Here is a 17,600-nt window from a genome sequence, read left to right on the forward strand (position 1 = left end):
TATACTTGATATGATATACATGATAATTCAGTGCTGTGTAATGATGTGAAAAAGACTGAGGCTAAAGTTACACACCCCCAACAAAAAGGTAGTATGCTCACCAGTTGATAAAACATGTAGAGGACACGGAAATACATGGGCAGCATGTTCTTGTAATGGAGAGTAGAGCTGATTTGCCCTTACAGTACAGTATTATAAGAAGAAATGTGATTCAAGGCTGTTATTTCTTTATAACATAATGCTGTTCAAATGTTTACAATATATATAGCTTTTAAGTTACTTATACAGACAACGCAGAGGTTGGATTTATGCTTTATTGTATTTTTAAACAAACTTTTTCCAACTTTTTGTCTTTGGTAAACTTATCAAAATCCAATAAAGAGCTGGAGAGAGCTGCTAACGTTAGCCTAAACTCTGATACAGCGGTTTGTAGCATCCATGAGCAGTGTTACACCCGCTACCACACAGTAAATGTTCCAGTCCTGAACAGAACCTTTTCTAACCTCACCAGTAAACCCAAATAGTAATGCAGTTAGCTAATTATAGGCTAATCCTTTGCCCTAGAATGAATATATGGAATGGATATAAATGGATATATTGTAGGTAACTAGTTAGCTAGGCATGCTAATGTTATTGGCTTATTTTAGAGTAAACAAACACTGTTTAATCTAATCCTTTAACTTTTGCTAGTGTGTTTTTAATTGTGTTACTAGAGCTCCATGCACACCCCTGCAACATGTGGAGAAATCCAAAGACAGAAACTGCCTTAACTAGTTACAGTTGTTAAATTATAATTGGACAGTTGCCATTTGGGGAGAGGGCTTAGCAAACTCTTAATTATTACTCTTTGTATTATGAATTTGCAAATGAAGGAGAAAAACATTTTTTTTAGCATTGGCACTCAACTTTCATTGAAGTGAACTGGCACCATCGTGGAACATAATTTGCAGTTCTCATCATACGGCCATAGTTTTTCTTTTATTTGATCAGTTAAAAAAAAAAGAAGATACAACCAGTTGAAGAATGTCTGCCTTTTCTGTGTTGGGTTAAGTTTGTGAAAATGACACAGATGAGCCCACCACGTCTATGAAAAGTTGTAGTAGCACAGTAATTAACTAACATACGATTCCTCCGTGATAGAGCCAGATCCAGAGGCCTGAAGACTCATGGCTCTGCAGCATATAATCTTCTGTTTTATATTAATATGAAGATTACCATATTATTCCATCTGTGATTTCTATCAGTGGTTTCTAGCAGCTACAGTTTCTTTGCATGAAACTGAGTTGTTAATGTAGACAGATGTACAAACTATGATCCTCATACAAGAACCTTCATTAAAATACTTAAATCATCGTGACAAATCACACTGATAAACAGATGGTCAAATATGTTTATTAGACCACCAAATGTGAATACAGTGAAACTTCAGTTAATAGCCCGGGCTTTGCTTCAATCACTGAACTCAACCTGCCTATATTTGGGACAGGCGTCTATATGGGACAGGCCTTTAAAAACTCTTGCTCAGCAAAGACGGGAAATACTATCAAATTGTTTATTTGAACCAGTATAATTATTACTTGTATTGATTCCCACAATATTCCCACAATGTGGCAGTATTAGCCAGGTAAATGAGGGAAAATGGACAGGCATTAGGCAGGACGACTCTGCTGGGACCGAGGCCCTTTACATCTGCTCACGCATAGCCTAGCTAGTTATTCCACTCGGGACTGCCAATTCATCATTTCCGTCCTGCAAAACTGTACATTACTTGTATAAAAATTAGGCTTTCGAATAACATATCAATTATGAATCATTCATTTCATCTAGCTCAGAGAGAGAGAGAGAGAGAGAGAGAGAGACGAACAAAGCTAGCAGACGGTGAGAAACGGACTTCACATGACAATATCTACAACTTTGATTCATTTTTATAAAAAACATTTTGATTCTTTCGATCGGTCGACCCTTACGGACTACAGGAATATAAATAATCGAGGAACGGACACATATTCGGACTTTATGACCGCTTCAACACTTTTTTTCCCATCTCTCTTGTTTACCATGCCGGTAAATCTGAATGAATTATACTGTGGTGCTCGTAGTTTCCATAGAATTAACTGAACGATTGAATTGTGGAGAAAATAACCAAATCTAACGATGTGTAGAATGTCCATATTGATAAAAAACTGAAACATTTATATACGTATGCGCAATCTAAGCAGCTTAGAAGTAGCTGAAGCGGGTGAGCCGGTGGGCTTTAAGAGGTTTTGTACATCCAGAGAACTTCTATAAAAACCAGACCCGGCGTCTAATTGAGACCTGCGTTTATTTGTCAAAACGTGTGGCCACACCCAGCCAGTAAAAGGGACTCAGCGTTTAATTGGGACTTTTAGGTTGAGGTTTAAAGAGAAAAAAAAAATACAAAAAGATATTCAAAGACAAAAGTCACATATCTGCACATAAAACACTGAGGCAAGACTTTGAGTCTCGACTGTATCTGTCGTCAATTCCTATTTAATATGCAACAATGTGTAGGACAGACACACACACACACACACGCCATTTATTTCATGTTCAGCGGTTAGAGTCCGAGTGGAAATTCAAAAGCACATGGACATAAAATAGAAAGTTTTGGTCACACACACAGACACATATACATGCTTCCAATTCTGGACACACACACACAACAGATACACAAACCTTCATGCAAGAACATTACAGTATACACAAAGAAGTTGCAAGTTGCACAAACTCACAAACAAACACATTTACAGTGTAAACCAGCTGTCATCTCACATCAGACTCTGCGAAATCACACACACATGGACAACCACACACACACACACACACACACACACACACACACACACACACACACACACACACACACACATAGTTAGTGAGTCAGTGTGTAGTTGTGGTGACTGATCTGACATCCTAACCACATGTGGCCAATAAAACACTACAGAGACAGAAAGAGACGGGAAAATCCCTCTCTCTCTTGCTCTCTCTCTCTCTCTCTCTTGCTCTCTCTCTCTAACGCTCTCTCTCTCTCTAACTGTCTTGCATAGTCTCTCTCTCTTAATCAGTCTCTTTTTCTCAAACACATGGATGTACAAATTCCATTCTCTCTGCCTCTCCCTGTATTTCTCTCTGGAGTTTTTTGCTCCTCAGTGTCTCTAGCACTCTCTGTCTCTCTCACCATACATTCACAGTGTGAGCACAATAATGAAGAAATCCCCAGACATGCACATTCTTTAAGGAGATACCAACATGGGCGTATAAACTTTCTAGGGGACGAAAAATGAGATACTGTACCCTTATTTCTCCCCCCCCCCCCCCGCTGTGTGCATTGTGTACAGTTTTTCAATGCTAGATACTACCTGCTTCCAGGTTTGCTATGTGGTAATTTGATTAAACACAACAACCAATATGCAACATATGAGAACAAAACTGAAATGATGAAGGTTTTAAAACTATATCTTGACACAGGAACCTTCATCAAGAACAAAGGGTCGCAAGATCAGGTACTAAAGCATGACAATTTTAAAATTTTAAAAAGTGTTACATGCTGGAACTTTTTATTGGTGAACAAGAGTCTTGTCGTTAGTATGAGGCTCCCAGAAAACCAGCTGAGGCTTTTTATCCCCTCATTACATTCTTCCCTCCTTTCTACTTTTCTTCAATGTCCCCTTTATTTATTTCTTTCCTACCTTCCATCTAGATTCTCGTCACAAAAGTTGTGTTGAAACACTGGATAGTTTTATAGATTGATGTTTTAAGAAGTTTTAAGTAACGTTCAGAACTTGTGAAAGAAGGAAACCCTTCAAGAAGTCATATTTTAATTTGAATTTTAACAGGAACGTTGTAGCAACCAAAAATTGTTTGCTGGGTCGCCACAGAGCACAAAACCAACAGAGACTGATGTGAAAGTTCTTGTCTGTTTGCAAACAGAAACTACACTGAAATTATTTAAAGTTTTACACACACACACACACTCATTGACCATCATAATGCATTCCCTAGCCCCTTATCCCAACCTTAACCTAATTCTACCCTAACCCAAAGTCTTAACCTTCAAACAGCCCTTTAAAGTTGTGAGGACTGGCCAAAATGTCCTAAATTTTCAAAAATGTCCTCACTCTGTAGGTAAAAAACATGTTCAAGTCCTTACTATGTAGCAAGTACAAGTACACACACACACATCATGTACACACCCTGGAAGCTCACGTGTGTTCATTTCTAGCTGGGAGCAGGGGAATCCAGCCTTGTGTTATCTTTTCCAGTCAGGGTAACAAGCAGCGGGGTGAGGTGTTCCCATAAAAATATACACCTCTTCCTCTCTCTCTCTACACACACACACACACACACACACACACATACAGAGGCACACACACCCTTTCCGAACATCCCAAACTTCCACAGGAGTTTCCTCCTCGTTGCTCACATTCCTGTCAGTTACCTCAGCAACACACACACACTCTTAAAAACCCTTACACTAACACACACACTGAGTACATGACCCTGTGGTGGAAAACACACACATTCTCCACACCACTCAGTTTGGTTTTTACAGTCCACTAAAGATATGTAAAACCTTCTGTTCTCCAACCAAAAGATAACTGAATCTAATGGAAATGTTAATAAAAAAGTTGCAAGTCTGACAAAAAGAGGGGGGAAGTGGGAGAGTGTGAGAGTGAGTGGGGGACCGAGGTGAAAAAGTGGTAAATGGGGTGAAACAAGAAGAAAGTTTGGTCGAAAAAGGGAAAACAGTCGGGATAAGGAGAAAAAGGAGAAAGATTGGGTGAAAAGATAAGGGAGTAAAAGATAAATAGGGTGAAAGGGAGGAGGAATGAAATGGAGAAAAATCTGATGAAAACATGAGGGAAAATGGGGAAAAAGAGCTAAATGTGATGAAAAAAGAACAATGTAAGAGGAAAACTGACTAGAAACAAGAAGTTAGAGGCAAAAAAGAGGATGAAGAGGTTAAAAAGGAGATGAGGAGATAAGATGAGAGGAGGTAAATGGGGTGAAAATAAAAGGATGAAAGAGAAGGAGATGGAATGAAATTTAGCAAAATGTGAGAAAGCTGGCATGAAGAGGGGGGAAGAGAGAAAAAGAGGGCAATGAGGAAGAGAGAAAGATGGAGTGAAAGAGTAAAAAGGGGTAACATAAAGAAAAAGCATGAAAAAGTGAATGCTGACAAAAAGTACATGACTCAAAACGGTGTGAAAGAAGAAGAAGACAGTTGGTGAGATTAAAGGAAAAAGGGATGACAAATACAAAACAAGAGGCAGGAATCAAACTCGTGGGAAAGAGAAGAAAACCAGAAGAAAAAGAAAAAGAAAATTACAGTGACTGGGGGGCTGAGAGGGAATAAAACAAGACCGAAAACAGACAGTCAGAGAAGAGAGAAGGAGAGAACAGTTTTTCCTTGTTTCAAATGTTTTCTTTTGAGTCCGTCAGCGGTTTGTTCGGGGGGAAACTGTCCCGCCGAGCCAAACTAGCTGAGTATCGGATCTGAACCCAGAGAGGACAGAATCAGAGCAGATCACAGAGGATTACAGCACCGCACAAACACTGAGGTGATTGTCTTTCTGTCTCCCCCCTGTTCTCCTCTTCTCCTCCTTTTCCCACCCCTCCCTTTTTCTCGTCTTCCTCATTTCCATCAAAAGGCCAGGAGACACGAGGACTGAGATCCACAGCTTTCACAGTGGACATTGAAAAATACAACTGTATACGCTGCAATTACTGTGTTTGTTCTGGAACATGCTGCTTATTTCACTGCATTTTCAATAATAGTTCGACAAAAATTGTAGGTTGCAAAGTTATTCAGTCCATCTGTCTCTCCAACAGTTTGACCAACCTGGTTCCAGACCTCTGAATTGCCACCCGCATTTCTGATTTGTTCAGCGATTCCAATAGGTCTGGATGAGATGGCAAAACCTGTACAGGTGGTTGTAGTCAACTTATAGAACAGTTAAATCTGCATATTCCTTCAAATAATGTGAAAAATGTTAAGTTAACTGCTCCTAGCAACTGCTACCATAGATTTTGTGTCAAATGAAAACGATGAATACGCCACTTGCTTCTGATTGGTTAGTGTAAAACAAAACAAAATAAACTATATAACAGCACAACGTCAGGCGGAATGAGTGAAGTGGCAAATAGCAATTTAGTCGGTGACCTCCTGGCCTTTTGAGGCTGATTGTAGCTCAGTGTCGGCACAGTCGGCTGTGTTCTGGCATCAAAGGTTCAAATGTGAGCCAGACCTGGTTTCTAGATTCAACCAGGTTTTGGGAGTGCAGACCTGAGCCAATTTGGGCTCACTGTCAACTCCAGTTAGCAGCTCTCGAACCAGCTTCGGGCCAGCGTCGGCACCCCGAATTACACCACTAGACATGGTATGAATATACTGTACTGAGTGAAATTTCTTTGTTTTGAATATTTTTGTTTTGTTTTTTTGCTGTAGATTCACATTGAATGGAAATATTCGGGGTGCCTTGTGCACCATATTATGCACATATCCCAAAAGTTAACCTGATTTGGTGTCTATTGAAACTTTGGGATTTCCACTAAAATTGCAAGCCCTGTGGTTTTGCTCGTCTGCACAACAAGAATTTTTAAAGGTGGACCACCATTAGTAAAGGGTTACAGGAAGGAGCCATGACTTAATTGCTTAACCCTAAACTGAACCAAATTTGTTTTACTTACCCAAACATAACTAAAAGTATGTGGCTAAACAGACTTTTCATAATTTAAACAATATGCAAATCATGATATTCTGACAGAATGAAATTCAAGGTGGTTATTAAATCACAAAGGTTCACATAATGTGTCACAAATCTATACATTACTAAACTAGCTAAACACATGATCTACATTTAATTATTTATTCTCATCAGACAAAATTGTATGCGATGCTTCTGTTGTGTTTGTCAGCTCTCAGATGTGAATATCACAAAACCAAAGTGCAACCTTAGCAACCTGTTTATTTTGTAAAATTATTTTATAAAACAGAACAGATCTATTTACAGTCAACCCACATTTGTCAAATATAAACACAAACAAAACCATTTACTACAGAAAATATAACAATGATCCCTGTCAGATAGATTTAGAAGTATCACAGTGACACTTCTGGGAAAATCCTGGTTTTAATTTGTCATTATATGACTGCTGAGAAAATGTCCTTTGTTTTAATCCCAAAATCTTGGGTGTTTCTTTTTTTCTTCAGATAATTATTACCAAAAGCCCCAGAGTTATTGCACGACTTAAAAAAATGCCTGTCTCTCTGATGTTCTTTGTGTGTCACAGTAAATTAAAATGGAAACAAGACTCTGTTTGGTGTCAACAGAAAAGAATGTCAAATGCAGATGTAAAAGTATTTTTTAATACTTTGCTTGAACTTCTGCTTCTCTGTGGCTCCATCCTCTAGAGGAAAAATCTACTGTTGCTCTGTTTTCAACCAATGGCGGCCACAAGGAATAGTGTGGTAAGTATAACTGGTTTCACTGTACAAGATACTCGATTTTGTTCTACTGTTTCATGTACAAAAAATGTATTGTCTGTATGACTAATGCAGAACAGATGCAGGGTAAATCCTTGAAAAGAGACTTCTGTTTTTTGCTCCCACTGTATACAAAATATTACAGGATAAATGCTACATAAACACATACAAAGAGACCTCTACAGTGGCTACAACTGTTGATTTTTCATTTTCTCAGCACAAACAAAACCACAAGTTTTCATTTTAATTTCCAGTCATTTGGGTAAATAACAGTGGGACAGTTTCTCGTTTGCCGGTGTCACTGGTAGAGCAAAGTGTAACATGTAACCCATTAAAGATCCATAGAGAGCTACAAGAGAACTTAACAATTATAGATTTCCTTTTGAAGGCAAGTATATAATACACAACATTTTGGAGGAACAGAAAAAAAAAAAAACAGAGGAAACTCTATGCTCAAATACTTTTATATTTAAATCATCTTTAAAGGAATAGTTCAACCTTTTCAAAAATCCGTTTATTCGCTTTCTTGCTCAGAATGAGGTGAGAATATCATTATCATTGTCATTCCTGTGGGATAAGCATGGAGTTGGAGCCGGGAGGCAATTAGCCTAACTTAGCACAAGGACTGCAAGCAGGGCAAACGGCTAGCCTGGATCAGTCCAAAGTTAAAAAATCTGCTTACATCACCACCACCTAAATTTTACTAATTAACACCTTTTATTTCTATTATTTAATAAGTACACGAACAGGAAGGTAAAACCAACAATTTGTGGTTTTACGCGGAGTTACCTAGTGTAACTATTTCTTGGCAAACAACAGCAGAAGCAATAATTGCACAACACAACAAAATCATAAATTACCATTTTAATGTTTGTTTGTGTACAGATTAAACAAACTAGATACAACATGTTAATTAGTAAGTATTAGAGGTACTGGTAGGCGGACTTTTAAAATAATTTTTAAGTAAGCTAGCTGTTTCCCCCTTATTCCTGTCTTTATGCTATGATAGGCTAATCGCCTCCTGGCTCCAGCACCGTATTTAACACACAGACATGATAGTGGTTTCAATCTTATCATAACTCTCAGCAAGATAGCGAATAAGGGTATTTCCTAAAATGTCAAACTATTCCTTTAAGAAAATAAATTTATAAAACATAATCTATAAAACAACAACATAAACACAGTCCTTTCTGGACAAAAACATATTTAAAATTATGGACATTTGACTTTTTATAAGTAGTGTTCCTTCTGTACAGCTAAGACTTTAAACCCAGTGCAAAGAGAACATTTCATAGTCTCAATTTCTCCTTCACATACTACCAAGAGGCATAGCATCTATATATACAGTAAATGGCTACATCAAACCAAGGTTTCCAAAACTAATAAGACCTAACGCATGAACCATTATCCGTAAATGTTTTAATGAAATTAAGAATGAACAATTTGTAATTAAATGGTCAAACTGCTTACCAATATCTAGGAGTACAATGTTGCTTTGCATACAAATATGCAAGTGTTAAGTGAAGCTGTTTTCATGATCTACCACACAAGACTTGTTCCAATGGCACTTCATTTGAGGAACCAAATCTTCTGTTATTTGTAGAACTAAATTACACTTTTTAACTTTGAAAAAGGACATTTTGTTTAAACAAGTGATATGCTTGTTATACCGAAGAGGCTTGCTGGTTAAAAAGAATGATCTTTGAATCATCAACATATCTTTGTTTGCCAAGAAGTAAAGCAACTTAAAACTTGCAGATTTTGGCATGGAGTTTGACATGAGGCCCTGTCATGGACTGAGACAGAGAGGGAACGGCATGTATCACGGTCAGAAAGAACCCGACCCGGCTTGTAAAACATCCTGAAAGTTTGTGGGAGACATCAGTGGTCTGCTCTGGGTTTGTGGCCAAGGCTTTCCCGACAACACTGCTGAGAGATATGTGCCTGGAGGCTGGATCAAGTCTCTCCCATCTAGTCTTTTTCTCTTTGTCCATCTCCCGACTTTGTCCTTCATTGTCCTTCATGTTCCCATTTAACGAACGAGATGAATAAATCTAAACTTCATGAAGTTCAGTGAGATGAATATTTGTCTGGTCCTGAGATTAATTGTCAAAAATGATATGAGATGATCATGAAATTCAGATTTGTCGTAGTTGCGGATTTTTCTGATGACACACAGTGCAATTAAAAAAATAATCTTGCTTGCATAATCTTATCTTCCTATAGCATGTACTGTCTGTCACCAGAGGGCTTAGAGTGCAGAGAAACAAAATCTGTGCAACATGTAGGAGCTTAGTGTTTTGCACAAAGGCACTTCGACTAAGACAAGCACTTGTTGCACATCCTTGGATCCTTCAGACTATGTAGCCACCAGAACAATTTCCAGGTCATAAATGTATCCAGCTATTGATAAAGACTCCCGGTTCATTAGCATTACACATTTTGCTAACACAGAGACCTAGCACCCTTGGTAAGTAACTGAAAAACTCAAATCTTTTCTAAGGTGCTGTCCAGCTGCCTTCTGTTAATCTAGCCAGTACACTTAGGCCTATTTCTTCATTTTCTTTTTTTCGGAGAAGCACCTTTACTGCCTAAAGTCAAAATATTGTAACCTCTGAGCAGGACAATGCACTATGTCACCATGCATTTTTTTCTGTACTATTCACCAGACAACATCTTGACAAAGAGCATCAAGCTTGGAGTGATGCAACAGAAATTGTGAGTTTTTTTAGTTAGCTAACCCCATTAGCTAATGTCATCTGCTATACTAGTTAAGTGACTGGCAGTAGCTGATTTTGTGGTTGCTCAGGAAAAGCCAAAACCTGCTGAGCTTCTGCCTACAAAGGTGCCAAGAGCTAGTAATCCTTGCATTTCCAACAAATCAATCCCCAAAAAACAATCCTGTGGGTCATGCATTACCCATGCTAACAAGTTAAAATACCTATCTTCCCAAGTCTAAACTAGCCTGTAGCTATAAAGGAAAGCTGGTTAGCTAGCCAGCCAACTGTTCAATATCATGTTCAGGAATGCATTAACTAATCTAAAAATAAGCAATTAGCATTTATATTTTCATTCTAGAGTAATTTCTTACATTTTTTCCCAGCTATCAAATTTTTTAAATTCTTTTTACATTTTTTTGGTTCTACCCAGCTCTGTCTCCAGCAAGCATTTGTAGGATGAAACCTCTCATTTTCTTTTCAGCATTTAGAAAAACTTTAACATTTTAAATTGACTTGGTTGGAATCTATGAGAGATAAGCAAGACATGACAATGACTTGACTTAAAAGTATGAGCCAAAACTAATCTTTCTGACATACTTCCTCCCTATCATGTAACAATGGTTCACACGATCCAAACCCAACTGTGCAGTATACAAGGAGGTACATATGAGAGATGAGATCATTTATCCAGTGATACAGGCACTGTAATAGACAGCGCTGCTGGCATCAGAAAGAGCAGATATAAGAGGGCTGCTTGCTTCATCACACACACCAGCACCATTCAAAATGCTACTGACATCCCTGTTAATAATACTGTTAACACTGCTATTCATGCTACTACCTACACTACTGCTACTGCGCCCACACAGAACTTTGGACCCACCCCCACAGCCCCCACCACGTCCGTAGGCCTCCTCTCGATTCCTTCCAACATTTACATACTGGTCAAATTCATGCCTGTCCACCTCAGACCAAAACTCTGCAGAGGAAGACCCCAAATGGCTGGAGGGCTCGGGATTTGAAGGGTCTAAGTGCAAAGCGTGAGGGAAGGTTGATGGGGGGATGGAGGAGGACGAGCAGGAAGAAGGGGAAGATTCAGGAGGAGGTGAAAGCTGACCCAGGTGAGAGGGCATGTAATATGCAGCATTCGGGGTGCTGTTCCCATACATTTGGCTGAAGTAGCCGACAGGAGCAGTGGCTTGATGTGGCGTTTGGTGGGATTTTATCGGCTCAGGGAGGTTGATGGAGGGCTGGGGGTAGGAAATGGGGGAGGAGGAGTCGGATGGAGGTGGTGGGCACTTTACAGGACTCCTCAAGGTGATGTGGTGACTGGATGTGTGAGTAGGATTTAACCTAGAGTTGACCGAACTTGCCAAAACCGAGGTGACTGAACTCATGCTTGAGCTCATATTTGACTCGACCGAACTCATTCTGGAATCAACTCTGGAAATTCTACCAGGACTCAAACTGGAATTCATACCGGTGCTTACACTTGTACCAACACTCATACCTGAACTCTGAACATATGTTGCTGCACCATGTATGGAGTTGTGGTGACTATGGTTGTTGTAATTATGGCCGTAATGCTGGTTATGATGATGAAGGTGGTGGTGGTACCCACTCCAACCTCCCATCCCTGCCTCCTCTTGCATATGTTGGGGGAAAAACACAGATTCCCCAGCTCCATCTTCCAGAATATCCAGAGGGGACATCTCCGGAGTTGGTAGGCCATAGCTCTCCAGCTCTGGGTGTCCTGGGGCCTGGAGGTCCCTGAAGTGCCCAAGAGAGGGCAGCAAGTGGTGGGAGTGATGGTGATGCGGAGGGTGGGCACCTGGATGTCCATAAGCAGAACCTCCAGAGATACTTTCTGCGCCCAAGGGGCTGACACCATGTCCTAATCCAAGGCCTGGTGCCCCACCCTGGGCTAAGCTGTGAAGCAGAAGACCTGGTTCAACCCGCTTTAGTTTTTTGGTGGTCTTTTTGCGACGAGGCCTGTACTTGTAATTTGGGTGATCCTGGAGGTGCTGGACACGGAGACGTTCTGCTTCCTCCACAAATGGCCGCTTGTCTGTAGCACTCAGGGCCTTCCAAGACTGACCTGAAAGGTACAGAGAAGACAAAATTATAAAATAATATTTTCATCATCTTAGGGCCTTGAACAAAGAAAGAAGGTGCAAAAAAAGGATTCCTATTAATATCACACTAACAATCATTACCAAATCAAAGTCAACAAAATCTTCATCAGACAGTAGGTTCTAGGGCTCTAATTTATGATTAATCTGATGATTATTTCTTAATTATCAATTAATTGTTTGGTCTACAAAATATCATAAAATTGTGGAAAATGCCCATGTTTGAGGAGCTGGAACCTGTGAAATGCCAACATTTTTGTGTAGAAATAACTTAAAAGAGCAATTGATTAGCAAAATCAATCAATCAATATTTGGTGTTGTTGGTATCCACATTATTATGTGCTAAATGTATTTGTAATGTCAGTGTACACGTTTAAGGCTCTGCTGTGGTTCCAGAACATTCTGGTGATCCGCCTGGAAGTGTGTTAGGTCTAATCTAATAAAACAGCAGTGATGGAAAAAAACAAAATAAAAACTCTCACAATGACAGCGGCATTTACACCGAAGCCACTAAAGTTCTCACCCTCAAACAGCTCAGGTGACAGCCACAACACTACCTGGGAACTGCTAAAATGCTAATTTAAAACAGGTAATGTTTCTGCAATGCCTAAAACAGGAACAGTAAGAAAACATGTTTCTGCATGTCTGTGTGTTGTTCAAAGTCCTGAAATACTGTTGATAATTCAGTCTATAAGATGTCCCACACAGATTCATTTTGTGGCGGTTCTTAAAGTTATCTCGTCTTAAAGCTGCTTAGACACAAAAACTCCCATGAATTGTAGCCACCTGTCTGATGTATTCATACATTATATTACGTGCTTATATTCCCAGTTTGTCTTGTGGTTGTAGACACCAGCAGCCTTGAGATATGAGAAGCATGCTTTCTTCCAGAAACTTGAAAATCTCAAGCTGCAAATGAGCTCAGCAGACTTTGTGTGAATCTTAGACACTGTATGAGAATTACTCTCTAAAGTAACAGAAAAACAAGCCAGTAAAAACTGCTACATGCACTTATACATGCTACATGTAATCTTACTTTGTTGTGCTTTTCTTTATTTACACAAATTGAGTTAGAAATTATTCAAATCTAATTTTACTAATTAATCCTACTTTGACTTGTACACACGATTCCCACTCTTGGAATTTAATCAGTTGATTGAATAGTCTCCATATTTACTCAAATAACAATGCATTAAAAGTAAACATCTAACTTAGTTTGCATCAGTCCTGTCTTACATAATCATGGCAAAATGAACAATGCACTATAAGCCCTGAGCCCTGACCCCTGACTCCAATACGCTTAAATTGATACTCAATGAGACTACCTGTTTAAATAAAGGACTAAATAAAAATAAATATATAAATAAATACTCCACCCAAAATCTTTTATATCAAATCCTCACCCCCTGTACAGTTAAAAGGTGGTCGTAAAACGTTTCCTCACTGGTGGAGAACAGCGGTTGTGGTCACTTGGATTCATGTTGGTTACAGTGGATTCCATATTTTGACAAAACTATGGAGTTTGGAACATAATGAGAACATGATGGACAGCGGAGAAGTGATTTATGCTGCAGGAGTGGTTTGAGAAGTTTCTATGGACATTTTTTCCCCACTCTACAAACTTTTTACACCTTTCAAGTGAGGGTTTGATGCTCTAGAGATCACTTTAATGTGGAGATCTAGGCATGAAATATTATATTAATCTCACTTCAAGTTGAATGTTTGAATGTTACATAAGAATATCAGCTAAACCATGTGAAGCTGTACAGTTGTTCTTCAGCCAATCATAATTTATTACTGATGACAGCTTACTGCTTCAGCGGTAAAGAGTGAAGTAGTTAACACTTAAAACCCCTCAAACCTGGCAACTCAGTAAATTGGTAATCTCAATATGTTCACAGATATATATATATATATAAAATAAACATTATGGGACCAAAACTGTATTGCTTTTAAGTCATACTTAAATGAGGGATGATTTTTGACAGTTTTGTCATGGAATCTAATATGTATATTGTGTAGTCATATAAATATGTATATTTGTGTGTCAGACATTTTTTTAAAGTAACTCTACTATGGTGCACTCCATGGTTCGTATTAGCATTAACAGTACGGGGACTACAATTACTCAGATGGGTGGGGTTTGTCACACTAAGCAATACTGGTCAAAGAAAAACTGAGAAAAACTCAAATATTTAGTAGCAATTAAATACCTGAAAGTCACTTAATAAAACTTTTGTTTGATATGTTGGTTCAGACAATCTAAACTGTTCAGGGCCCCTGTTTCCCAAAACCAATCTTAAGACTAAGATGCTCTTAGCCCATAGACTTACCGAGGTCTGATGATTCTGAGAATTTTTTCTACTGATAAACTTTTAAAAAGCTGTCAACCCTAATTGAATTTCATCAGTCTGATGGCACTGGAAAGTTTTGATGCCCTAAATATAGTTTTTTTGGCCCTGATTAGGCTTTTTGTTCCTTGTCTTACCGAGCATCTTGCTGAGCACAGCGTTGTGCAGGTCAGGGTTCTGCACGGCCAGTCGCTTCCTCTCATCTTTAGCCCAGACCATGAAGGCATTCATGGGCCTGCGGATCCTCTGCTCACCCCCAACGGCCTTCCCATCAGCCATGCCGGCCGACACACCTCCAGCCTGGGTCAGGTCCGGACTCTGTCCCCCTGAACGTGGCGTGAGAGAAATCCTTGGTTCTGTTCTCCTCATGTTCCCAGGTCCAAGGCCATCGGGAGAACTGCAGTCCCCGGAGAGGTTCTGCTCAAAACCCATTTCAGAATCAGAAGCAGGGCTAGGGGTCCTGGACGCCCAGGGGCCCCCGAGAGACACCCGGGTGGCATGCAGAAGAGTCTCTCTAGATAAGCTGGGCTCAGTTAAATTCATTCCAGAACCGGGCTTGGATTCAACTTTTAGTCCAAGTGAAATTCTGCAAACGTCTGTCTCAGTTTGTTGGGTTGCAAAGTTCTGGAAGAAATTTGTAAATCAAAATGTTTCAGATGACAAAGGGAAAGATCAAGAGAGGATTTTGATGGATTTGGAGCACAAATCCCAAAGCAAAGCATCGAGATCTGAGAGGAGGGGGAAGACGAGAAAGAAAGAGAAAACAAACAAGTTGTGGTGCAGGATATTCCCCCTGAAAATGATCCACAATGATTCTGCCTCTTTCTTTTCTTCACTTCTTTTTTTCTCAAAAGACAACAGTTCTTGTTTGGAGTGTGTGGTGCAGCGGTTTGTCCAAAGCTTGATTCCCCTCCTTCACAGGCTTTCCGACTCACTGTCTCTCTGTCTGTCTGCCCTCTTTGAAAGTTTTGAAACTTGTGGCCAGATTTAACCGACCCACGCTGAGCATATATACTCCGCCCTGACCAATCACATAAATATATAGCTGGGGATTTAACCAATGAGACGCCAGGCGGGCGCGAGGGAAAGGGATGAGTGTGTATGGAAGACAGAGTAAAGGAGGGAGGGGGCAGGTCCAAACATTGCCTCCCCCTCTTTCCTCGTCCGTGACCGCCACCCTTTCCTCCCCCCTGAAGCTTCACACACACACACACACACACACACACACACACACACACACACACACACACACACACACACACACACACACACACACACAGTGTCCGCCTGTACAGAGAGATGTAATCAGAGAGGTTCCATTGTTCTGCCCAACTGAGAATGAAGCTTCTCACACACACAAATACACACATTCAACACACTCACGCATGTAAACTGTAGCACACACACATTCAGACACACATGCATACATAAATGCACAGATACATACTCTAACACACGCATGAAACAATCACACACACATTAAAATGAGACCAAGGCGACACATGTATAATTACGTTTGCACACAAATGAGAGACAAAACATGAATACACACACATATATTATGTGTTTCTATATGTGTTAGTGCGGGCTTACAGTGTGTGTGTGTGTGTGTGTATTTGAGGGCAGGACAGCGGTAACACAGTCGACCACAGTCCCAACCAAAGCGATTAGCGGCTGAGTTTAACAACAACTCCCTGAGAGAGAAAGAGAGAGAGAGAAGTTTCAGGGTCAGAATCAGAATCAGAATCAGAAATACTTTATTGATCCCCGTAGGGAAACTCTTTGTTACAGTAGCTCGTCTTTACGTTTACTTATTTTGTATTTGTATCTTTTAACTGCAAGTCTACATTTGTAGTATATGTAGTTTATTATTATTATCATCTTACTAATCTGTATTCTAGTAGCACATTTCTTCTGTTTATGTATATGTTTTTATTTCACACTTGCTTTGGCAATGTTAACAGCTGTTTCCCATGCCAGTAAAGCCCGCTGAATTGAACTGAATTGATTTGAGAGAGAGAGAGAGAGAGAGAGAGAGAGAGAGAGAGAGAGAGAGAGAGAGGGGCAGTCAGTGGCTGGATTGGGGTGGGTGGTGGTGCTGACGGTGTTCGGGCATTCTGTGCTCTAACAGCAAAGTTTCAGGTTTGACTGATGCAGCAGCAGAACAGTTGCTCGCACAAGATACTGAACTGCACTTAAAATGCACTGTGACGTGAAATATAGTAGTTGCATGTAGTGATTAAACAATTTAGCAAAAATGCCGTTCTCTATTTTCAATTATTCAAAAGGGAGAATTTGCTGCTTTTCTTTGTTTCATATCACCGAATACCTTTGAAAAAAAAATGCTCAAAAAAGTTGTAAAACACAGGAACATTTTTCATGCATCGGTTACCGTACTTGGCCACTGCACTGCCGTACTGCATCACATGCTATCAAATCACATGCTAAAGGTGTGGTGCGATTGCATACATAAACATGAACAGATGCACATTCTCTCTAGGTGTGACGAACTGAGGCGAAGACACCCCCGCCTGAGTTGAAAATGTTTTATCTTGAGCAAAAACCACCTCAGTGAAATAATCCATCAACGTCACCTTTTCATTGTACAGGAAAAAAAGGGACAACACATTGACACGTGGTGCTTTCGTGTGCTGGTCAGAGAATCTGAAAGCATGACAGTCAGCCACAGAACAGTGTTGCATTCGTGAGCTACTTTGAGATGTGGGGAAATTAATCAGAGAAGATTAGAAGCAATATTAACAAATGTGGGCATGATGAAAAGTTGATGGGATTTTGACAGCTCACTGGATTAAATATACTGTATTGTTGTAATAATTTATTATTGTATGTTTTTTAGTCTTAGCTAATAATACAGATACAAACACAGCTA

At 39.7% G+C, this 17,600-nt stretch overlaps 1 protein-coding gene across 1 annotated transcript; it reads right to left on the minus strand.

Annotated features, from left to right (window-relative positions):
- Positions 1-6,969: 6,969 nt before the first annotated feature.
- On the minus strand, positions 6,970-15,696 carry sox18 (SRY-box transcription factor 18). The gene is made up of 2 exons (XM_044210108.1): positions 14,848-15,696; positions 6,970-12,325 (listed from the first exon to the last, which is right to left on the minus strand). The coding sequence occupies exons 1-2, from the start codon at positions 15,251-15,253 to the stop codon at positions 10,911-10,913; spliced, it is 1,821 nt and encodes a 606-aa protein (XP_044066043.1). The 5' UTR covers positions 15,254-15,696; the 3' UTR covers positions 6,970-10,910.
- Between the last annotated feature and the right edge of the window lie 1,904 nt (positions 15,697-17,600).

Source organism: Siniperca chuatsi, linkage group LG10 (genome assembly GCF_020085105.1).
Source record: "Siniperca chuatsi isolate FFG_IHB_CAS linkage group LG10, ASM2008510v1, whole genome shotgun sequence".
Taxonomy (NCBI): domain Eukaryota; kingdom Metazoa; phylum Chordata; class Actinopteri; order Centrarchiformes; family Sinipercidae; genus Siniperca; species Siniperca chuatsi.